This window comes from Malurus melanocephalus, unplaced genomic scaffold (genome assembly GCF_030028575.1).
Source record: "Malurus melanocephalus ecotype Western Australia unplaced genomic scaffold, MMel_1.1 scaffold_654, whole genome shotgun sequence".
In the NCBI taxonomy this organism is placed as follows: Eukaryota; Metazoa; Chordata; class Aves; order Passeriformes; family Maluridae; genus Malurus; species Malurus melanocephalus.
Window position 1 is genome coordinate 104,266 of NW_026623886.1, and position 24,123 is coordinate 128,388.

General features: G+C 55.7%; 1 protein-coding gene across 2 annotated transcripts in view; it reads left to right on the forward strand.

The window, feature by feature from the left end:
- The first annotated feature begins 2,670 nt into the window (after nt 1-2,670).
- NTN3 (netrin 3) overlaps nt 2,671-24,123 on the forward strand; it is a 35,251-nt gene continuing 13,798 nt past the window's right edge. Inside the window, exons 1-4 of one of the 2 annotated variants that reach the window (XM_057383711.1) lie at nt 2,671-2,784; nt 3,196-3,286; nt 13,434-14,429; nt 20,687-20,875. In XM_057383711.1, coding sequence (XP_057239694.1) covers nt 13,463-14,429; nt 20,687-20,875 — 1,156 coding nt within the window. In that variant the 5' untranslated portion in view covers nt 2,671-2,784; nt 3,196-3,286; nt 13,434-13,462. Of the gene's footprint in view, nt 2,785-3,127; nt 3,287-13,433; nt 14,430-20,686; nt 20,876-24,123 lie in introns of those variants that run through there. The other variant, XM_057383712.1, reaches the window with a different exon arrangement.

The following is a 24,123-nucleotide window of genomic DNA, read 5'->3' on the forward strand; positions in this document are numbered from 1 at the left end:
GAGCCGGCAGAGGACGCGCGAACGCCGCGCACGGACAGCAGAAGGCGCGGGGATGTCGGAGGCTCCGGGGCTGTCCGGTGCTGGGTCCGAGCCGCTCTGTGGGCAGAAGGCAATGGCCGAGAGAGTCCTCAACAGGGCTGCGCTGGCTCTGAGACTGTGCTGCGGAGGGAGGGGTGCGAGCTACAGAGGGCAGGAACGGGCATCAGCCTGGGGGACGGATGGCTCCAGGAAAACTTTAGAGTCCCTTCCAATTCTTAAAGCGACTCCAAGAGAGGGACTCTGCAGTGACAGAACAAGAGGGAATGGSTTCCCACTGCCAGAGGGCAGRGATAGATGAGATATTGAGAAGAAATTCTTCCCCCTGAGAGTGGGGAGMCCCTGGCACAGRGTGCCCAGAGAAACTGTGGCTGCCYCTGGATCCCTGGAAGAGTTCAAGGCTAGGTTTTAATAGGGGTCTGAGCAGTTTGATCTAGTAAAGGATATCCCTGCTGTGCAATTGGACTGAATGATCTTTTAAGGTCCCTCCAACCCATTCTACAATTCTGTATCTGCCCCAGCTGAATTGGTGCTGGTGCTTTTGCTCTAACAGCTTGTGGATGTCTGTGTCCTTTCGGCAATCCTTTGTTGACTGGGAGGCCTGGCTGGCACTAAATGCTGTGCCTTCATGAGCCACAAGGAACAGGAATGGATGCAGAATGGGATCTTGCAACAGGCAGAGCTTCCTGCAGCCAGCAGGGTGACAAACCACACAGTGTGTTTGCYTTCTCCTCCTCCCATCCCTGACAGATGTGCCCAGGAAGGGAGTGAGMACTGGGTCACGTCAGCATGCTGAGGAACACCAAGAGGGTCTCACCCTGAGAGAGTCAGTCTGACTCCCACCTCAGCAAGTGCTCCATCCCTGCTGATGTCTGCAGCAATCCCATTTGCCAAACAGAAATTCACATTTGTCTCACAGGCTCTCCATCCTCTGAAGAGGCAACAGTGGTAACAAGGATTCAGGAAACACCTTCTGCCCATCTCAACTGGGCTTTCACTGATATGAGGCCTGTGGACAGCAGTCCAAGACTTTTCCATATGGTGGCCAGTGCTTCTAGCATCATGTTTGGGTCACAGGATGGTGGGGGTTTAATGGGTGTGAAAACAGCAGCACTGAGGTTGTGGTGATGCAGCCCCCCGAGCTCAGGGAGGGCAGCCAGGCCAGGCTAGCTCAGTATCACAGCTCATGTTCATGGTTGTCCTTGTGCKTCCTGGTGAGGAAAATGCCTTGGACAAATCCTGCTTTGTGTCACTTGAGGATCTCCATGCCGTACCCCATTTTGCCCTATTGCCTTCATCATCCCAGTCTGTCCCTGATCCAACACAACCCTGGGCCTTGCTCTGCCCCGCAGTCTGATCTCATCTCACACAAAGTAAACATTGGTCCTGCACTTGCTTCTCATCTGGGATCTGCATTGGGGCTGCTTTTGTGGCTTCTGGCTTGACTGCCTGGCTCTCCAAATGTACAAGTGTCCCTGAGAGAGACAGGGGGTTTACAAGACGCTGTAGCACTGGACTTAGCCTTGATGTTCCCCTGCTCATGGCCTGGGTCTCTTCTGTGCTGTCACCTGGTGGCTTTACCCTTGTTTATCCATGTCCCTGCTACAGAAATGCACGTCCTTACAGAAATGCAAGCTGCYGGAATAGGGGGAAAATGTTTAGTGCAACAAGACAGAGTGCAGCAAACAGCATTTCCCCTGGGGCTCGTGGCCAGATGGGGTCTGCTCCTTCAGTGAGCATCTGCCAGCCGGCTGGGTGAGCTGCTCCTGCAACCTTCTGGCCCAGAGCAACAGAATGTGGGTAACCGGAGGTTCCCCGGAGAGGGAGCAGGGTGATGGTGGGTGGAGGCTTTGAATGTAACGGGTGGGCACTGTGGTGGCACCTTGCCCTTCTCCCCACCTCCAGTGCTGGCTTCAGTCCTCACATCCAKTGCAAGGGTAACTACAACAGGATGGTCCCCAGGCCAAACTGGCAGATGTGGGGACTGCAGGGCTGTGAACACAGCCCCAGTGAGGGAGGGAATCCAGGTCCGGGTTTCCTGTTCTCCTCCACCGCCTTGCACAAACTGATTAAATTAGTTTCACGTTTTTCATGACCCAGTCCCAGGTGGCCTAGGGATAGTGAAGCAGACCCCCTGGGGAAGTCCGGAGGCAGCTGTGCTGGGTACAGAAGTGCCCCGCTTCTCTCCCTTCCTGCCCAAAAATAGAGACCGAGGGCGACTCTGGTGCAGCAGCGCGTGAAAAGTCCCTGCACCACGGGATGCAGCGGCGATTCCAGCCCCCTGGATAAGAGGAGCTGCTCCTGGCTAGTAAATGYCTCATTTGCTTTGGGAAGCATAGGGAGAATAACCAGCTGCCTTGACTGCGGCACCACTGAGCCTTCGGCGTGGTGGGGCTACGGCCCGCAGCCACCCGCACTCGGCGGAGATGGACCCGCGGTGGGCTGCGCGAACTCCCGGGATGCGGCGGGGCTGCTCGGGCGGCAGGTGGGACAGCGGCCACCAGGACCCCCGCGGCGATAACCGGCGGGAGGGCTGCCCGCCTGCGGGGCGGCCCCCGGACCCCGCGGGGAGGGCTGCCCGCCCGTGGGGCGGCCCCGCTTCCCGCCCGGCTCCGGCCCTGCCCGCTGGGCTGCCGGCGGGGCGGAGGGCGGAGGCAGGGCTGGCAGCGGTGGCGGGCGGCGCACACGCACACACCTCCCTGCATGTGATTAAATGGCTCGAAATCTGCTTCTGATTTCCTCGGGGAGGTGACTTTTCCCTTCTTTTCAACCCGGGATTTATTGGATCCTTTTTACTCCGCGTCCAGGCGGCGGTCGGGGCTCAGTTTCTGCAATTTTTTCTTTTCTTTTCGTTTTTTTTTTTTTAAAGGGGTGTTTTTTCTTTTCCCTTTCCTCTCCTTTTCGCCTTCCTCTGCCGCCTCCCCCCCTCCTGCAGCCGAAGCAGCCGCGGGCGGTACGGTGGAACGGGCGGGAGCGCGGCCGGCTGCGGGCACGGCGCTGGGACCCGCCCGCATCGCCGGGAGTAGCGCTCCCGCTTTCCACTATTTCGCCTTATTTTGCCACTCACGCACAATTCTCTAGAAATTTGTTATCATTGCTTCCCCCCCCCTCCCCCCACCCTTTTCTTCACTTTTTTTCCTTTCTTCGTGCTGSGGCCAGCACTGGGAAGGAGCTACCCCTGCCCGCCGTCCGCCCTGCCGCCGCTCCCGGACCTGTCGCCTAGACCGGCCCCGCTACCTGCCCGGCCGCGGTAAGCTGCGCTCCCAACTTCCCGGCGCTCCGGGCTCCCGCTCTCCTCCCCACCGCTCCCTCCCTCGTTGCCTTTTATTCCTCCCGCTCCCCCCGCACTCACCCTCCCTTTATTTCCCTTTCCATCCTTTCACCGCCGAGAACGGGACCTCCCCGCGGCGGGGCCGCCCGCCCGCCGCCGAGCCCCGCTCCCGTCCCTGGGCAGCTCCGGCCGCCGCAGCTCTGCGCTCTGGCCCGGCTCGGCCCGGCCCGGCTCGCTGCCGCCGCCCCGCAGAGCCGGCTCGGGGGTTCTCGGCACTGCATGGAGCCTCGCAGGGTCACAGGCCGGCGGAGCCGCAGCTGCGCTGGGTGCGAGTGCGGTGCGGGCAGAAGCAGAGCTGTGCCAGGCCGAGACTGCGCTGCCAGCCCGGGCTGAGCGGGCACGGGGCATGCACGTGGTCCCCTGCACGCCGCGCCCACCGCAGGCCCTTCTCCGCCTGGGAGGGCTCCACCGGCACAAAGCCACCTGGGTGGGTGGCATCGCCCTTGCCACCATCCCAGGCTTGTCTCCATCSCTGGTCCCTTCCCAGCATGGCTGCCCTGACGGGTGGCTCAGAGAGTCAGTTACCTTTGGAAATGGCTCCCATGGCATGTGCTCTGCTCCATTGCGGTTCCAGGGCCRGGCCGGGTGAGACCCTCAGCACTCCAGTAGCTGGCCCTGAGCCACAGCTGTGATGAAAGCTCTGGCCAGTGAATGTCCGAGCGGGCAGCCACATGGGAAGAMGGGAAGCTGGGCTGTATGTGGTGGGTTTGCTTTTGCTTTCCTCTCTTGGAGCTGCTGAAGTCTCATTTCCTCTAAATGCCATCCCTCCCACAGCTTCCGTGGCCCACTGGTGAGTGGGTGGGTGGAAATACCTTTCTTGGGATGAGGACTAACTGGTGCGATGGGGGACGTGTGCTTAGCAGTCTGCTGCATCGCCAGGCAGGGTGGATGAGGAAGGCCCCGTACGCAGGAGCACAAGCTCCTCTGGCAGAACAGGGTCCTGCGGGCTTGATGCTCATCTGGGCAGCACTGGGGCATGGATCGTTTCTCAGGGAGCTCATCCCATGAATGCATGGGGTGTAAGTCAGGCTGAGCATCCCCACCTCCATCTGTGTCATTTGTGTTTGACCCGGAGAGCCAGGCTGAGACAATGCCGAGCATAGACCTGGATGTGGACACCCTGTATGGCTGGAAAATGCCACAGGTCCCTCTTCCCCAGACAAGTTTGCTGTTCTGTCTCTCAGAGCCAGGAGTGGCTAGAGCTCYCTTTAAGTGGTGGAGAGGGATGTGGCTTCAGCCGTGTGCTGGAAATAYCCTCCGAGATATTTGGATGGATGGAGGGCAACTTTTTTTCTCTTTTTCTGCAATATCTCATTTACAAAACAGAGGGAGCTGCTGTGCTGCTCTGCCACCTGTTTGGAGCGGGCTGATGAGGGGACCGGAGATCCAGCAATCCAAGAGCAGGGTGGGCTGCAAGACCCAACACCCCTTCCACCTGTGTGGAAGGAGGGTAGGTCCCTGCAGAGAAGAAGACAGGTGTGATGCCAGGTTGGGAGGGAGCTGATATGTGTCTGCAGGCTGTGGAAGAGAGAAGCCTGGCCTAGGGATGCAGCTGAGCACAAGGTGTTCRCCAGAAATGCAAGCTGCTAGGCATCGAGGCTGAGAAGCATTTCTGCTGCTCCCTGAACACCAGAACAATGAGCTCTTCAGTCTGGGTGGGACGGAATGGAGGTCCACCTTGTCTGGCTGCTGGCAGATGCTTGGCTCCAAGAGGGGCTTTCCCTAGGCCTGGAAAAGGAGGTGAATATCAGTGCACAACTTAGGGCATGTGCTGAGATTCTTCAGCAGGGAAGCAGCTCACCATATCGAGGATGTTGAAGCAGCACCTCTCGCTCCTGTTCCCCCACCCTGGTTAGTCAGGCCCTGCTCCATAAGGAAGCGATTATTTTGTGCCCCTTTGAGCCCCTCCCTGAGCCTGCGCAGGACACTTGGGCTCGGTATGGAAACGCGACAGATTTTCCATATTCCGCTTTGCCCCGTGATGTTTCAAAATATACGTGACAGCTTCTTCCTAATGCTGCAGGCTTGGCTGGCACTCAAGCAATAACAGACTGTGGGACACCAGGGGCATGAAATATTGTACCAATAGCCAGAGAGGGGTAAAAAAAAAAAGAGATGTCAAAGTGCAGCGTGTTTCCGGCCTGTTGTTGTGAGCCATCCTCTGCCCAGTGTGAGAGATCTTTCAAAGCTGGCCAAATGTTGTCATCTCTGAATACCATTTTAAATATTCATCCAAACTATTTTCAACATCTGTGCCCGGCATGTTGTGAAAATGCAGTGAGGGATGTTATGGAAACCAGATCACTTTATTCTCATATGGAGTAGAAAGAAGTGGAAGCAATGAAGACTTCTGGGCTGGAACTGTGAGTTCCTTGCATCCACTGGRTGTAGCAGGAGGAAAACCCTCTGTACCCTGAGGGATGCTGCCAGGAGCATTCAACAAAGCCAAGCACTATGGTAGGAATGTGTAAACGGGTTCAGGAGACTGGGGTGCGGTTAGAGTTGGGTAAAATGTCTAATTGGTTAAGATGTAGTAGAGGTTAATAAATGGGGTAGAAAAAATCATAGAGCACCCCGAGTTGGAAGGGACCTACAAGGACCATTGCGTTCTAGTGCATCCAGGCAGTGCTTGCTTGTCCTGCAAGGTCAACGRCTCCAAATGCCTCCTTGAGTTGTTGTTGCATTGGGAACTTTAGAAGATCTCCAGCTTGCACTAGCTGGGGAATGCAAGAGCATTGGGTGAAATGGGTTCAGGTCTGTATCATRTGGGGTACTATGCTGAAGTCTCCTCTCCTGGGGTGGGATCACCTCTACCCAGGGCCAGTGGTGAGCAGAGTGGACATGGGGGACTCAGCAGAACACCCGTGATGGGTATTGGTCTCTCCTTCCTGTGATCAGCATGGCTTATGAGTTACTCAAACTGGTGAGCAGGGATGTGTCTGAGCATCCCACATTTGACAGCTCCATGCACATGGCTGAATAGCCTGGGGACCATTCTTTAAATGGTGAATTTCGTTTTTCTTTTATTTTTTGGTTGTTTTTGATAACCTTGGAAATCTGGGCTCCATTTCTGCCTTTTGTAACATCAGGCTGCAACTAATTCAAGCCAGGCCAGATCCTGACCACAGGTATGCCAGTGTAAATTTGAATGGAGTTGCTTACATCTTGGTTTGGCCCAATGTGAATGGACTTACTTTGGGCTGGTGCCAAAGGACTGAGGTCAGAATCTGGCCCATCCTTTCCTGCATGCAGTGTAATTTGTACGCGTCTTCTGGCACCGCCGGGGTATCGTGTGGCTTGCGTAATTCTGGCTCTGACCTGCCAAGAGTGCATTGCAATATCATCATCTGCAGTGCCTGCTGCAGGAAGATGCTGCTGTGTGATTGCTCCCCTGAGCTGCTCAGGGGCTGAGAGCCTGAGGGGCTGCGCCGAGTGGCCAGCCCTGCACATGTTGGGCCATCAGCGCTCAGAAGCTTCTGATACTTAAATATCAGAAGAGAGGAGGGAGCTTGTAACGGAAAGTGAGGCATCTCCTCAGTGCCATTAACTATGTCTTAAGTGGGCACTGTTTGCTCCATTAGCGGCTGGGAAGGCGATTAGCACACCCAGCCACACTGCATCACTCCATCTTCTCCCAGCACATTAGCCCTCCCTCTGGAAAGCTGAGCTMGACCAGTACCTTGGCTCCATGGAGTTTTTCCTTTCACTTTAAATACTTCTTGGTTGTGTTTTTATATTCCAGAAATACATAGAATGATTTATCCATGGCCGGGACACARTTTGGGCTAGATTCTCTTTGTTAGGTGGAGGAATTAAGCTTCCCTTAGCTGCCTTTGGCATGGTGGGTGAGGGACCTGGGTATCCAGGGACGGCGGCAGCCCCGCAGGATGGATCTTGTTCATGTGCTGGGGCAGAGCGGCAGGAGGTCGGTCCCACAKCATGTGTGGCAAAGAAGTGCAGATGCCTTCGTACAAAGGGCCTGGAATAAGGTGGAAATGTGTAGGTTGTAGTAGCAAATACATCCCAGTTAAGGAACATGCTCTGGTCATTTGTGCCTGGTTTCAGCTTCCCTGAGCACATCATTCCTCTTCTGCTTTGGGTCCTGGCCGATCCYCCCAGTGGATTCCTTCTCAGAGGGCATCTGAGATGGTGGTAGGCTTTACTGGGGATGACACAGTTCTGGGAYGAGCAGTCCTACTGAATCAGCCTTACCCAAGAGCCTCAGTTGTTGGACCCCCTCAAGTATTTAGGTCCTTTGGTCCTTACCCAGGAATCTCTGCCTCCYGTTCCATGGCTTTTGCTGTGCATGTTTGTGCCCTACATGGGTGAGTGGCTCCATCCCTGACCCACACTAGCACCAAGGACCTCGTCCCTGTGCACAGGACGGTGCAGCACCTCATGGGGACCAGTCACTCCCATCTCAACCAGCTCCAAGTAAGGCCATCCTCGAGTGATGCAAGTCCCCYGTGCACCGTGCTGGCCCGGCCTGGAGGAGGAGCCCAGTTGGCTGCACCATGGCAGCAGCACTGGTACAGGGGCACTTGGGGGAGYAGCACAGGTCCTTGGCAGGAGGGAAGCACCATTCCTGTGTCATTCCTTGGGGTTTTCCCATCTCCTTCCAGGGCAGTGCTGGCTGCTCAGCTTTAGCCATCACCTGCCCTCTAAGCCCACGTTTTTCCAACAGCAGAGCATTACTCATGTCTTCCCCTCCACTTTTAATTAGAGAAGGCTGCTCCTGTGCTGCAAAGGTCCTGGGATCAAATCTGGTTAATAACCCCCTTCCCTCCCTGCCTTGTGTTGTTCCACCTAATTCTGTAATTACTTCAGCTAAGTTGCTGCGTCCCTGGTCTGCCAGATGGAGATCCTGGGCCTGCTGTAGGCACSAGGATCTGTGTTGTGGGGAGTTTGCTCTCCTTGCCCTGCCTCACCTGCTGCACTTGCCTCATCTGTTCTATTTTGGGGGCCAAGCGCCTACCCCATGGCTCAGCATCRGGAAACTTGGAGCTCCAGGCAAACATGAGCATCTAGCATCACCCCTAGTGGCACTGCCTCCTGGAAAGACAGTGGAAAAGAAACCCATGATGGGCTGGAGTATTGCCCTGACAAGTGTCCCATGAGGCAGGGGAACACGGCTGGTCGCCCTGTAAAGCATGTGGTTGTAGAGAGAAGGGGTGTGGAGGTGTTGGATGTGGAAGCTAATTTTTTTTAAAGCACTTCTGAAGCGCTCCGGCATCATGACTTCCTTCCAAGCCGCACAGCTGTTAGCATTCCCAGAGTGGAGGAGTGAGGAAATCGCCCACCTCAAAAATGCAGTCACTCTGGGGTGGAGCTGGCAGGACGGCTGCTTCCTCGGGAAGGGTGAGCCYCCGCCACCGCATGCCCCGGGGCCACGGGTGCTGCTGGTAACAGGGAGCTGGGAGCCACCAAGAGCCTCGCTGGTGACATCTTTGGGGTGCTGTCCCCAGGAAATCCACCCCATTGTTCATGTCCTTCCTCTTGCCAGATCCAGGACCATGCTGGGCTGGATTTGGCATCGAGGGGTCATCCCAATTCTCTCTGCTTAATCAGCAGTGCCTCCATTTGATCTGAACCAGGGGCAGCAAAGATGGGAAGTGGAAAGGGGGGATGGGGGCACAGCTGGGGGCTGGGGACCGAAATACCCACTCCCAGGCCTCTCCGGCAGCTTACTGGCAGTCCTGGTGTCATGCTGAATATGCATAAAAGGGAGCAGATTGCAGCTTGCCCTCCTCTCCAATACGGAGGTGAGGCCCACGGAGGCTACCGGCCCCAGCTCTCTTTCAGTGGGATAATGGGGTGAGCGGAGCACGGAGCGTGTGTGCCTGTGTGTGGTCCTGTGGATGATAATGATTTCCATTCATGCCCTGCCTCCGCAGTGCTGATGTGCTGCTGGGCAAGCCTTGGCTYCCCGATGGCTGCTCCCCAGTGGCAGAGCCACCAAAATGTTGGCCCCGAATCTCAGAAACCTGTGCCTTGGTAAGACTGGTAGGAGGGACAGAGCTTCCCATTAGGGCAGGGAGGATGAGCAGGAGATGCTCATGCCCCCAAGCATGCCAAAACCAGTGGCAAACCTAGACCTGCTGCCCCAGTACTCATAACAGCTTCACCTCTGGGCTCTCCCCTGGCCACCAGAGATGCTGCTGCTGTCACTTTCCCTGCCAGGGGTTTCCCCACACCTTTCTGTTTTACCAGACAGGAAGTTGAAAGGCCTTTGCAGGTGGCATTCTTAAGCATGTCCCTACTCGCGTCACCTTGTTGCCAYGTAGGAGAGAGAGGGTGGAGGAGACTTTTCCTTGGCAGGGTTTAGTAGGTGCCTTGCTCCATCCATCCTGATTCTCCCTGGGGTGGATGGATGCAGCTGTTGAGGACCCCCCCTCCTCTCTCCTCCTGGYGCAGAGGTTTTCCCTCAGGGCTGTCTCGGTGCTGGTGCTGCACTGTGGGTGAGGGGATGGGAGGTGATGGCTGCAGCCCCTGGCTGGGTGCTCTCTCTGGGGTGTGCAGTGGAAGGGGGATGATGTGGGGCACAGGGCTGCTTGCCCCACAGGGCCAAAGGTGCTGTGCTGGCCTCTGCAAGCCAGGTCTTGCTGGGCAATGAGGGGGTTCCATCAGCACCTTGCAGCCCATTTGCTGGRTGAGAACACAGGAGCAGAGCTCTGCCAGTGGGCTGGCAGGGGCTCATGCTTGCTGTGCACCGCTCAGCACCAGGCASGGGCTGGGGAGCCTCCCATCAGCATTGTGTGGAAGATTAACCAGCCTTCACTCAAACATGGAGATGCAGGGAGCTGGCAGCTGCCCTGGCTTCATCTCCTGCCCAGGAGGAAGCTGCTTGCAATGGGGYTGGGAGTCTCAGTGGGGCCCAGTGGGCTGCCTGCAGCTGGGGTTGCTCTTCACTGCCTGGTGCTCACAGCACAGCACCTCCTCTGCTACAATGACTGCTGCATGACTGCAGTCCCCAATCCTGTAGCCACACTCCTCAAGGTAGTGGGTTCTCAGTACTCTGGGCACTCCAGGGAGAGTGTCCTTTGTGTTGCTGGCAGCCAAATCACCAAGCCATGGGCTGACATGTCCCCAAAAGGCTCTGCAGCACTCTGGTAAAGCTGGAAATGTGCTGCCTGGGCGATGSAGGGACCACCAAGGAAGCTGCCAGTTTTTCACAGGTGAACATCTCTTTTTCCGTCATCAGAGGATTAAGCAATGAGGAAACAGCACAGAAGTGGCAGGGGCAGGTTTTGCCCTGGGGGAGATGTCCTAGGATGGGCTGAGACCCCTGTCCCTGTTGCTCCCTTGGCAGGCAAAYGCTGTGGCTGCTGGGCTGACTATGGCTGGGCAGGGAGGAGCTTCCCCTYATTAGTGGTTTGGCAGCCTGAAGAGGCAGCTTTCTTCCACAGTCATGGCTCCTTTTTCTTTGCAAAATGGAATAACAAACCAAAAAAAGGTCCCAGATCATTGAAATGGGCTGTTCCTTGGAGCCTTCTCTGGCCAGAGTGGGCAGTGGGACAGGAAGGAGTGGCACTGGGGCTGGAGCTGGGGATACTGGGCTAGGTCATGCAGGGCTTCATTCGTCAGAGAGAAACACAAACCCCAAGTCATCCTGTAAGGAATTACTAGAGGGAAAGGGGGTGGTCAGGGGATTCCCTCCTCCTGCCTGGTCATTGGGCTGGTTGAGGCTGGACAATGTGGCTTTGGCTCAGCACAGCCTGTGGGATGGCAGGGCTGATGCCGGCCAAGAGGCTCAGGGGTCTGCTCTGGTAGGAATGGGACATGGCCCATCTGCTTCGTGGGGTGTGTCCTTGATGCAGTCAGAGCCAGCAGGAGGGAATGTGATCTCCARACCTCTACCACTCTTCAAGCCAGTAAGGCAGGAGCTGGGCCATATCCCCTGGGAGCCACTCATCACCCTGGACCTGTGCTGCAGCTGCTGGGAGAGGAGCCCAGCCAGGCCCTGTATTTGGTCCTGGCCTTTTTCCCCATCAACAAACACACCAGTCCCAGATCTGGGTTTCTTGGGGGTGAGGCCAGAATAACTTCCTTTGCTACTGGGTGTTGTGGGTTTAAATCCGTTTTTTTCCCAGCCAATGCACCAAAAATGTASTGGTTTGAACTTGACCGAAAGCCAAAAAAAGCACCCATGACGTTTCCCCCCCCACCCCCGATGAGGCAGAAGGGAGAGCAAAAGTCCAATTAACACTAAAATTTATGGCTTTTAGATAAGATAACATAATTGAGACAAAGATACGTATATGCTCCAGAAAATGGTCAGACAGGCTGAATAACTTAAGTTGCAAAATAGATTTATTACTAAAAACTACTAAGAATACTACTGCACTGGGAAGGAGAACAGAGATAGGGAAAAACTTACAAGGAGAAGAACTAAAACCAGACATTTTAAGACACCTGTTATTCTTTCTGGGAACCTGTCTCTCCCAGGTTGTCCCTCCTCACCCCTCCATGCCTTCCCGTGTGCAAGGTGGGCAGGGATGAAAGTTTAACATAGATCAAACTACTCGTTACAGTTATCATCCAGCATCATAGGAGAAGAGTCCTTACAGCTCCAAGCTGTGGAAGTTCTTTTCCCAAGAAACTGTTGATGGCATGGGATTCTTTTTCTTTACCTCATGGGAGAAAGGAAAACAGTCCTCCAAGGCTGACTGCGTTGTTTCGGCGGCATAAGGCCACTATCACAAATCTCCTGGCAGAAAACAGCTTCTTCTAAGCATTCACTTGCTTCAGACGCGGTGGGGGGAGGGCGGTGGGAGAGCCACCTCTTCCCCTGCAGAACACAATTTCTTCTAAGCGTCAACTCACTTCAGATGTGAGGGGGGCCMAGCCTCTTCCCTTTTTTGACTTATGATCAATCCAGTCCTCAAAGGCCACGTTTCTTGTCTTGAATGCAGGGCCTCTATTTTCTGTACAGGTCTCCCATTGAAAAAAAAAAAAACAGTCCTTTCAAGAACAGCTTGTTTTCTCCATGTTGAGCTCCACAGCAAAAAAAAAAGCAACAGCACCTGTCTTCTCCTTGCTATGATCTTGGGTCTCCATTTTTTTTCCTTATATCTCCTTACCCTCCTCCTCTGTTCTCCCTCAGTGCATGATACTAACAACCTGAAAACTAAATCGCAGCTGCCAACTGTCTTGTTTTGAATTCTTCTTAAGTACAAGACCATGCATCATCACAGAGGTGTAACTAGCATGTGCAATTGGCCCAGGCCTGACCAGCAGCCTGTCCATCAACCTCAGAGCCACAATGGATTGGTTCTAAAACACGGGRGGCAAGGCCCCTTTTGCTGGAGAAAAAGGAGAAAGCTTCTAGAACTTTGTCASARGAGCCATCTTTGTGGYTTCCCGRTCCCATCCCCCCACCACCAMATAACAGGACTGAGCAAAATCAGGATACTGGGTAGTGTGGCAGAGGAATTTGGAGGGGATCCAGCCCCTGGCTTGGAGAAGCCATTGTGCCTGTGAGCACCAGGACTTACCCCAACAAGCTCCTGCCTCTTGCACAATGTGCTTTCAAGGTTTTTTTACTGCTGTCCATTTCTCCTGCTCTGTCAGGAGCTGTTTCGTGCTGGAGGCAGATAATTTGGGGTTTGCAGCTTCTGTTGCAGCTGAAAGGTCTCCCCCAACTGTTCCCCACCACCAGCCTTTGTCAGCCATGCAGTGACAGGGTCTCTGAACTGTCTGTGACTGCCAGGGCTGCTGGCAGGCAGGAACATTTCTGTCACCCCAGGACAGTTTGTAAGAGACCAGGGGAGGGATGTACCCAGATTTCAACCTCCTCCATGGAAAAACTCAGACCCTTTTCCCATTTCTGTAGTATTTCAGTCCTGCTGATGAGCAGTGAGGGATTGGTGTGGATGAGGCAACGCAAAGTAATTGCCTCCCTGCCCCGCTCCCAGGATACTGCACCAGTGGATATGGAGTAGGAAGGTGGGTACAGGGGATGGATCAGACATGAGGGAGTTTCCCAGCCCTTCTCAGCCTCCCAGCATGGTTAGTGCTGTGCCCATGACACTGCCAATACCATTCACTCCCGTCATTTTTCCTCCAGGGAGGAGCCACTTCCCTATCCCCAGGAGGATGGAGATCCTGCAGCTCCTGCGCCTTGTCCTCACCACTGCCATGCTTGGCCTGTCCCAGACAGTGAACCCCTTCATGGCCCAGCAGACTGCCCCAGACCCTTGCTACGATGAGAGCGGTGCTCCTCGGCGCTGCATCCCTGAATTTGTCAATGCTGCCTTTGGGAAGGAGGTCCAYGCCTCCAGCACATGTGGGAAGCCCCCGACGCGGCACTGCAACGCCTCGGATCCCCGCCGAGCCCACCCGCCTGCCTACCTGACCGACCTCAACACTGCCTCCAACATGACCTGCTGGCGCTCAGAAACCCTCCACCATTCACCCCAGAACGTCACCCTCACCCTTTCCCTTGGCAAGAAGTTTGAGGTGGTCTACGTCAGCCTCCAGTTCTGCTCACCCCGGCCTGAGTCCACCGCCATCCTCAAGTCCATGGACTACGGCAAGACCTGGGTGCCATACCAGTACTACTCCTCCCAATGCCGTAAAATCTATGGCAAGCCCAGCAAAGCCACTGTCACCAAGCAGAACGAGCAGGAGGCCCTGTGCACCGACGGCCTCACAGACCTCTACCCACTCACTGGAGGGCTCATCGCCTTCAGCACCCTCGATGGGCGACCCTCAGCCCAGGACTTYGACAGCAGCCCCGTGCTCCAGGACTGGGTGACAGCCACCGACATTCGCGTGGTCTTCAGCCGCCCGCATCTCTTCCGCGACCTGAGCAGCCGGGACRTGGGCGAGGAGGAGGGGGGCACCAGCTCCACGCCCTACTACTACGCRGTGGGAGAGCTGCAGGTYGGCGGGCGCTGCAAGTGCAACGGGCACGCGGCGCGCTGCGTCAAGGACAAGGAGCAGAAGCTGGTGTGYGACTGCAAGCACAACACAGAGGGACCCGAGTGCGACCGCTGCAAGCCCTTCCACTACGACCGACCCTGGCAGCGGGCCAGCGCCCGTGAGGCCAACGAGTGTCTGGGTAAGGCATTTTTCAATGTTTTTTTGTTCTGGGGCTGAAATGCTAAAATGGGTCATTGAAGGAGGAAGCGATGGATGCTGAGCCAAAGAGGTGGAGTGTGCTTGTCCAGAGATGCTGGGAGTATCCCCCTTGCTGGAGGGTTGGGAAATGCTCAACCATCTACCCTGTCTCTGCTGCAGGTGTCTCCTCATGCAGTGCTTCAGCCATGAGCCAAAGCACCAAAACCCTCCCAAAAATCACTGGTGTCTTCCAGCTGGTCAGCAAACCTCGGTGTGGGATGCCTGGCTGGAATTGTTTCCATTGGGCAGCAAAACAGCTGTCTGTGGGCCAGAGGGGCAAWTACAGCAGTCCCCTATGAGATGTGCTTGGGAACAGGGACCAGGCAGAAAAACCTGGCAGCAGTTGAGGAAATATTCCAATTTAACATTTTATCCTTCATGTTCAGTCTGTGTGGAGGTTTTAGCTTGTCTGTCCCTGCAAAGGTTTCCATAAGTTACAAATATTGTCACCAAAATGAAACATTTCCAAAACATCAAATTGGTGTTGCTTGGCTGTCCTGCTCATGMATCTTTGTGAGATTTTGGTGGAGATCTTTGCCTTTTGTCCTGTTTTGGGATGGGGCTGGGGGATGTCAGAGCCCTGTGAAGGTCTGGGAGAGAGTGAAACAGCCTTTCGTTCCTCCTGGACTGGAGCCCGAGTCTCAGGGGGTGGTGGGAGGATGGAGACAAGGGAATGCTGTACCATTAATCAGCCTCTGAAAGGCTCAGTGGATGTGCCAGAGGTCAGAAGGACTTGTTAGTATTTGTGATCAATGTCTTGTTGAGARCCCAGCTGTTTGCCTCAATACATACATGTTATAGCAGATTTCTTCTAAGAGTGGCTCAAAAGGCAGTGGATTCAAAGCAAGTTTTGGAGCTGATGCTTTAAGCTRTCTCATGCTCTGTGGGAATGTGTTTTTCCACTTGTTTCAGAAAGATGAGTTTTGGAGCTCAGGAAAAAAATCACTTTGCACCCTCCCAGGGCTGCTGCAGGTCAGGCAGGCGAGGCCTCCATCAGGTGTGTGGATCCATGGAAACCCCCAGGACACAAGGAGGACCTCACCCCRCTGGCTGCCTCCCATGTGCCCCCCAGTTCTGCACCTGCCTCACGGCCACATCCTCCACTAAAGCAGCATGATAGCAGTGGAGGTGACCGCCGGCACAAAAGTGGTTAAACCAGAGGAGGCTCGTTTTTGAGAAGCATCTGCAGATYTTCTGTCTATCTTGTCCAGGGCGGGGTGAGAGTCCATTGCTCTGAACATCCTGCCCCCAGCTGCGTCTCCCTTTTGGCAGATGGAGCTGAAAAGATAAACCAGGGAGGGAAGAGGAGGTGGGGCTGCAGCGCCGTCCCTTCACGCCGCTCCCCCCGCCCCATCCCGACAGCCCCGCACACAAAGACCCTTCCCCGAGCTGCGTGTGAAAGTAGTTTTTTCCTGTTGATTCGCTCCTCTTCTTTCTCCCTTTCCCCTCTTGGTCTTTGTGCCCTCTCTGAAGGGACCTGAAAGAGCTTCTCCATCACCCGCCTCCGAAGGGCTTAGCGGCTGAAAGCTGGATTAACTCCCCGAGCCTTCCCCTCTGTGCCTTTCAACAATGACATCTCCCCAGCCAGCACGAACAGACGCAGCAATTAGCACCAATTAAAAGGAGAGGCTGCCCGGGAAGTTCCCTTTGCTCAGCCTGGGGGCTGCGGGGTTTCGGACTCTGTCCTGTGGTCAGAGGGGCGGCGATGCTGGCTTGTGGTGCTGGATGTCAGGCGTGGCTGGGGASTGGGGAGGAAGAGGAGGAGAGTGGGTGGATGCAGAAGCTTGGCAGCTCAGTCTTAGCTCAGGGGTAGGGTGGATCGCAGCACCCTGAAACAAGGTCAGAATGGATCCATGGGGCTGCTACAGCTTCAGGTCATATTGGGATATGTCAGCTCCTGGCTCTGTGCTCCCCAGCACTGTTCATGTGGGTTTGTCTCAGTCTAGTGCCTGGGAGTTTCTGTCTGCTCCATCATGGGGGCACACGGATACCCTACAGCATGGTGTGATGCTGGGATTCCCATCCATGCAGCTGGAGGACAAACATTTGCTGTTTCACCAGCATTTGTGCCACTGGGAAATGCCCAGGTGAAACAGCCCAGTGCTGCCTGAGGTCTGAGCATTGGCACAGGGTGTGATCCTACCACTGCTGTCCTGGGGTGACTGTGGCATTCATGGGGACATGACTGTGCTGCACTGTTGGGGGAGTCAGCGGGAGTTTGGCAAGCAGGGAGGTTTAGGGCTGTCGCAGCAAGGACAGGGACAGTGGATCTGCCAGGCTACTGGCTGGGCAAGAGGGCACAGTGCCAGCTCTGTGCCACAGGGGGCATGGCCCCGTGCCTKGTGGTTGGAGACCATCGGTCCCCAGGCACGGGAAATTCTCCTGACACACCATGGGAGCTGCATGTCACACAGGGAGCTTTCCTGCCAGTGCTGGGATGCTCTGTGTGTCCTCTGGTGTGTCCAGGGCTGGGAACATGTATCCCCAACCATGTATCCCCCCAGCTTTCAACCTGGGACAGGCTGTGTGAAGGATGATCCCAGCAGAGTGGCTGGCAGGAGCAAGATTGCCAAAATCCTGTTGTCCCCCATCTTTATCTCTGCAGACTCACACCTCCTCCCCACCACTGCTGCCGGTTCCTGCCCTCACCCACCCGGGGGCAGCCAGGTCGCCCCTCGACAGTCCAGCCCCCAAACACTCGGCCCGGCGAGGAAGGGGAAGCAGATTAGCACGAGGCAGCCACTGGAAGTAATTGATGCACTCGCTGGTGATGCGGGAGCTCTTGTTCCCTTTGTGGCCGCCGCTGCAGGAGCACTCCCCAGAGCACCAGGATAATGCAAGGGGCTCGCTTTGATCCAGGGCCTCAGCAGGGAAGGGGCGGCACTCTCCTGGGAAGACCTCGCAGGCTTCTCGGGTGAGGGGGGGGGCGCGGGGGGGTGGGACGTGATGATCTACCCGGGATGCCGTGCCTGAAAACACCAATCCCCGGAGCGATGCTGGGATTTGGAGGATCGCATGTAGCTCCCCTGTGTCCTCTGCCCCTTCTCGTACATTTGCCCCTTCCTTTGGGAGTTCCCCTGACAGGGTTCTCTGCACCTGCTCCCCAGTAGCGGTGCTGGAAACCAGTGAGTCCCCAGCACCAGCCGTGGTCTGTCCCTGGGGGGAGCAGGGGGAAGGCAGTGGCTCTGGGAGATGGGCAAGCAGACAGCATGGCCCTGCCCCACCAGTGCAGTGTCCCAGCRGATGGGAAGGGCAGGGGAAGGCAGCCACCCCGGCAGAGGGGATTCACACTTGTCTGACCATCCAGAGTCCTGCTCCTCCCGGGATGGGGCTGCAGTGCCTCAGCCCTGTGCCTCCCAGCTCTTTAGGGAGGTCTGTCTCCTTCTGCTTCTCCTCCTGCTTCTTGGCAGCTGCAGACCGAGCCCTTCTTTCCCAATGCCTTCCCCAGGATGGAGAGGCAGTGTGGGTGGGAGGGAAGGGGCTGTTGTGGTCTCAGCTCCCRTGGAACCGAGAGGTGCAGCCCCATCCTGCCCTGTGTCCCAGCCGGGCTCTSCTCCAGCCAAAGCAGGGGCGTAGCTCAAATCCGCTGCGGGTTGGCAGCAGCAGCCGGTCTAGGGTTTCGCTGATCCGTCTGCCTTCCCTAATTATTCCCAGGGAACTTGTAGGGGCGGAGAGGCTCGCTGCTGCCCTGCGGGCTCTGCTGCCTGCCCCACGTGTACCTCGGTGCATGGTGCTGCCTGTCCCGTGCCAGCGCCTCTGTCCCAGAGCCCCTCGTGCCGTCATTCCAGGCTCCTTCATCTGCAGGAGCCTGGAGGAGGAGAGCTTTTGGGGTGGCCAGGGCCTGGGAAGGGGTTCAAACACCATCAGAAGGGAGAGAAAAGGTTGTTCCATTGCAAGGTGTCAACGTTTAATTAGTCTATTATTGCAAATTATTAGATCTTGTGATTGTTTAATTGATCATATGATTGTTTAATTGGGCATACTGTACAAGGGCGGAAGCGAGCTACCATGTAATTAGCCCCAAACTGTGCCATTAAATTCTTATTAATACCCCAAACAGCAGGGAACATTCAAGCCTTTAATTAGTGATTAACGGGAGACAGACAGAGCTTACAAGTGCCTCAGTACAGAGGAACAGTGAGAGTATTTAGCTGGGTAAGAGGGGGACCTGTCTGCCCCGATTAGCTCTGGATGGCTGCGCCAGGGCATGAGGGGATTGTCATACACGCTGGTGTGACCCTGTCCCTGAGTGGGGACAGCCACTCACTCCAGCGTGGCCACAGCCAGCCAGGTCCCCCTGTTGGCTGTCTGGGACCACTCCAAAATCCTCGCTGGGCAGTTTGCTGACACCCAACCCAAAGCAGGCAGCACCACTGCCTGAAGGACAGGGGACCAGGAAAAGGCCCAGGAAAAGGCCAGGAAAAGGCCAGGAAAAAGCCCTTCAGTTACTCTCTCACCAATTACATGGCAGGCATAGAGGGCCCTGTGCCAAGGGCACCGAATCATTTACCCAGCCATTCTCCTTCACTGCCCATCGTCTCCCCTAAGGGCTGCAGTCCCCTCTCTTTCCCCGGAGGATGCTAGGGGCATTCCAAGAGGGATACAAAACTGCCTTTTGGGATGACCCAACATGCCTTTCAGTGCTGCAAGGGGATAAAAAGGCCGCTCTGCACCCAAAAATTGCTCCTTTGCTACAGTTCTGTGAGTTCTTTGCCTCAGTTCAGCAGCAAAAACCACCTTGGCTTGTCCCTGTCCCATTATCTGGCGAGTGTGAGACACACACTCGGGGTATCACGATGCTTCACTGTGTCTCTTCCAGCCCTGGCAAAACCTGTTTGAATGTCAGCATCCCTGGTTCAGCAGCATCCTGTGCTATCTGGGGCCTCGGGCAGTATTGCTGCTCTCCCTCCATACCCCACAACCCWGAATTTGCCTCAAAAATCCCTGTTTTCCACTGGCACCAGGGAAAAAGAAAACAGCTCAAAAGTCATAAGCCCCTGAAGGTACCTAGGGCCGTGCTGGGTGTTATTTTGATGCCTGCCATGTGATTTCTCACTAATCTCATAACTCAGGGGAGCTCTGGGGGCAGCYGAGGGTTGAGTGTGCTGGCACTAACCTTCCGCTCAACTCCAGCCTCCAAAAACAGCTCATTTTTACASTTGGGGTTTGCTGTGACTTTCTCCCCAGCACGTGAGTGGCCGAAGTGCTGGGGCAGCCAAGGCAGCGTTTGATCTGTGCGGGGTGAAGCTCCCACTGGCGCTGCTGGCCGCAGGGAGGCAAATTCACACAGCCACCAAGCCAGGCTCGGGCAGTAAAATCTGGGCTGACACGTTAATGAATTTCACAGTATGCCTGGAAAAGCTCTCACCCAACCTCAATTTACCAGTGCAGGGAGGGGGCCTGAGCTGGGGAGGAGGGCGCAACGTTTTGCCGAAGGAAATCTTGTTCCCATTATCTTTTTGCGAGAGTGTTAAGCGGCAGTGGGCAGCACAGTGCCTTTTTATCTCGCACACGTGGAATCAGCCAGGAGGGCTGCCTGCTTCCCGGGGCTAATTTGTGTGTGCAGATGTTTGTGTGAACATCTGTTTGTGTGCCTGCCTGTGGGCACACGTACAGCTCTGGCGGTGTTTTGGCTCACATCTGTGTGTACACACGTTCACTCATATGTTTGTGTGCCTGTTGGTGTGTGCATACACTGGGATGTGAGCATGCTGGGGCTGTGGGTTTCTGTGTGGGTGTGCCAGGCACACGAGATAGAGCCCTAAATATGGAGACTTGGGGGCTCGGTTGCAGGGGAGGGGCTGTCACACACGCTGCATGAGGTGGGTGGTCCTGCTGGAAGGCCGGGTGGGCTTTGTCACTAGAGTSAGCTGCCAGGGAAGGGCAGGGGGAGCGATGGGGCTGCACATGCCCAGCTGGCACTGCCAAGCCCCCAGTTGCAGCCCTCTGTCGCACACTTGCTTATCTCCAGACAAGTGGTGCCAGTCCCACACGTGCCCTTTCTGCTCTGCGCTGAGCCCTGTGGGTTGGGCGATGCTGCACATCTGGATGGCACATTGGGACGGGCTGGGCTGTGCCATGTCCATCCCAATCCCAGGACAGCCCTCCGCCACAGCGGGAGACACCAGGGCAGCTCCAGCCCACCCAGAGGGTCTTGGGTTTCACCTTCAGCCCTCACCCTCTGCCTTTCCCTCACAGCCTGCAACTGCAACCTGCACGCGCGGCGCTGCCGCTTCAACATGGAGCTGTTCAAGCTGTCGGGGCGCAAGAGCGGCGGCGTCTGCCTCAACTGCCGCCACAACACAGCGGGCAGGCACTGCCACTACTGCAAGGAGGGCTTCTACCGYGACCTCAGCAAGGCCATCACCGATCGCAAGGCCTGCAAAGGTAAGGGACCTGAGGTACCTGCAGCTGACCCAAGGTACCTGCAAAGGTAAGGTACTGCAAGGCCTGGGTGGTCTCCACGGGAGCGGATGAGTCAGAGAATCTCTCTTGGTCTCCTTGCTCTCCATTCCCATCCTTGGAACATCCTTCAGCTCACTCTGGCAGCTGCAGGTCAGCWCCAGCCTCCACCACCCTGATCACCTCTGCCACCCCAAGGACACCAGACAGGGACAGTACTTTGAGTTCAGCATCAGCTGGAGGTGGAGGACGATGACAGGAAGGAAGAGGGTCCTGGTGTGCTTGCWGTTACCTTCTCCATGGTCCGTGTTTGGAGAGATGCCGGGGAGGTGCTGAAGCAGACATGACTGTATGTGCTGGAGACCTGTCTCTGATAAGGATGTTGTCTGGGATATTGACACGCTTGGCKTGTGGGTTCCCTGCTCTGGAGGGCTGGGGATGCTGGTGGAAGTCACATCTTCCAGGTGGGCTGTGGGGCAGGACCCCACATGATGTTTTTCAGCTAYGGGATGACTTGAGACCTGCTTTTTGAGAGATGCTGGGGGCTGTGACTTCTGGTCGCTAGCCTTGAGCTGGCCTGGAACCACACTGGCCCCAAGCCATAAAAGGGCAGCTTGACCTCATAAGGTTGCCAGMCTGTGCCAAACATTGCATGACTGCACCTCTCCTCTAACTCCTGGACAAGCCTGTCTGGTTCCTCTTCCGTCTCCTTGCTCAGCCTGTCCATGGAGCCTTTTCAAAACAATAGTTTACCAAAGAATTTGTGATAAGGAAATACCTCGCCTGTCCCCAAGAGCTGGCAGGATCCAGACTGGAAYATCAGAGTGGGCAGGAAGTCAGCCATGGCTGTCCAGATGCTGAGAATTCATCCCTAATCCCTGTTTTTCTGTCTTTGATTCTGAGTCCCTCAAGAAGTGTCCCTCTCAGATCTTTCTCCAGTGCTTGTTGCAGCTGCRTGGGCACTGGGCACCCTCACTGCTGCAAGAACATGATGCTCATGTGTTTATGTAGGGCCTACTAGACCTACTGGAGCTGATTTGGARCCATTAACATCGTGGCCATGGACCTGAATGGAGGGATTTGACTTTTGGTGTTCTAYTGTCACATGCGTTGGTGCTGTTGGTGGTCTGGCTCATTCAGGTTGTAATGAAGGATGTCCTACCTCGCCTGTGCTGTGCTGGTGCCCTCTCCACATCCTTGCTCCACCCAGGAATGCTTGAGAGGACCAAGTGAGGGGAGAAACTTCCCCTGTTTGCACGGTGTTGCGGCAGGAGCAGGGCTGAGTGGTCAGGTGGAGCCCTAGCTGCAGCCAGCTCGTTAGCAAACCCARCTAATTGTTTCAAATAACCCAAGCAGCTGACTCGACACGTCCCCCTCACAGCCCGTGAGGTTCCTGGGGACCACGAGCTGTTCCCACTGTGTGGCCTTGGCCAAGCCAAACCCCTGCAGCAGCAAGAGTTTCCCATTGATGAAGACTGTGCCAGGTGGCAGCCAGGTCCCAAGCTGTGCCAGGTGCCAGCATCCTCRGGGTGACACAGGGAGACACTGGGACAGAGGAGAAGGAGGCAGGACAAGGCATGCATCATGATGATCTGTGTCGCAGCATCCCAGATTGTGTCCCATTCCCCGGAGGGGTCCTGGCTCTGACTGAGGCCAGGATGAATGGCCTCAGCCCCCAGCTCCTGCTGCAGCACCACCAGCATGGGGCAGYCACAGCAAAATTCCCTTTTCCATGAGGATTCCATCAGGTGCTGAGGGYTCATGGGCAGCCCTGGCTCTGCCCTGGTGCTTGAGAGGCACCAGGGTGGCTCTGCTGCCTCCACCCTTCATCTCCTGTGGGCAGCACCTCACCCCCACAACCCTCCCTAATAAGGGATTTCTGCTCCTCTYCAGATTAGGGAGATTTAGGCTGGATCTCAGGGAAAGGTTCTTCCCCCAGAGGGTGCTGGGCACTGCCCAGGCTCCCCAGGGAATGGCACAGCCCCGAGGCTGCCACAGCTCCAGGAGCGTTTGGACAGCACTGCCAGAGTGGGACTGTTGGGGTGTCTGTGCAGGGCCAGGAGTTGGAATCAATGATCATGTTGGGTCCCTTCCAGCTTGGAATATTTTGTAATTCTCCTTCTGCTTTTGCTCTAAAACTGATACAATCCCAAGCAATGTGGAAGCCCTGCAGGCCAGGGGCCCCAAAGGGCCCTGAAGCCCCCAGCACTCCTTTTCTGAACGTTGAGCAGTTCAGTTTCTGCTCCAGATGGGAGAGAGAGCACTCAACAAAGAGCAATAATAGAAAAAATGCCAAAAACKAATAAAGCAAGGTGGATTTGGCTGGGACCAGGGAGGATTAGTGAATGCAGCATGGGTTTGTGGGAGCAGGGATGCTGCAGGTGCAGTGTTTCCTACCTGCCTATGGCTCAGGTCCCTCTGCTTGCAGGGCCAAGGACAGAGGAAGCAGAGGGGCCCTGGCTGCTCCCATCTGCCCATGCCTGCCATTTGTCAGTGTGGGTATTGCTGCACCACTCTCACAGGGCAGCAATTGTGGAGCATTACGGTGATGAAAGGCATCTCTGATCCGAGGTGGCTCCTCTGGAGGGGACAGGATGGGCAAAGCATGCCAGGATGCCCAGGAGTTGATGGGATGGGGTGAGGGCAGATGCTGCGGCGCAGGAGAAATGGCAGCGAGCGATGGCTGAGCTGCAGAGGGGTGGGACAGGTCCCCACATGGCAGACAAACCCCTGTCCCCGTGCCAAATGGGCAGGGGATACTGCTTCCCGAGGGCTGGCAGGGTATGCCCATGGTTTGGGAGCGCTGCAAAAACTCAGCTGAGCCAGATGAACATGTGCACAGGGCCAACCCCTGCCACAGTGCATATGTTGAGGAGGATCTGGCAGGGAAGGTGGTATCCTGGGTCTGGGAAGCCAGTTCCTGGCTCTGCTGCAGGGAGCTGAGTTAATAATAAAATCATAAAATCCCTGATGCTTCTGCTTCTTTTGCTGCCTCTCCTTCTGTAAGGCAGAAAGGATTTCCAATCYTCCCTTATCTAGGAGTGGATCTGTTGGGATTGGGAGCTCCTTAGAGGAGAAGCAAGGTCCTGGCAGTGGAGAGCTGGCTCTGCCAGAGAGGCATATAAATACACAGAGATGTGACAAGGCAATTTTGACTTTTTTTTTCCAAATATGTACCCCATACCTGCAGCTCAGGTACCTACACTCCTACAAGAAAAAAAAAAAAAAAAAAA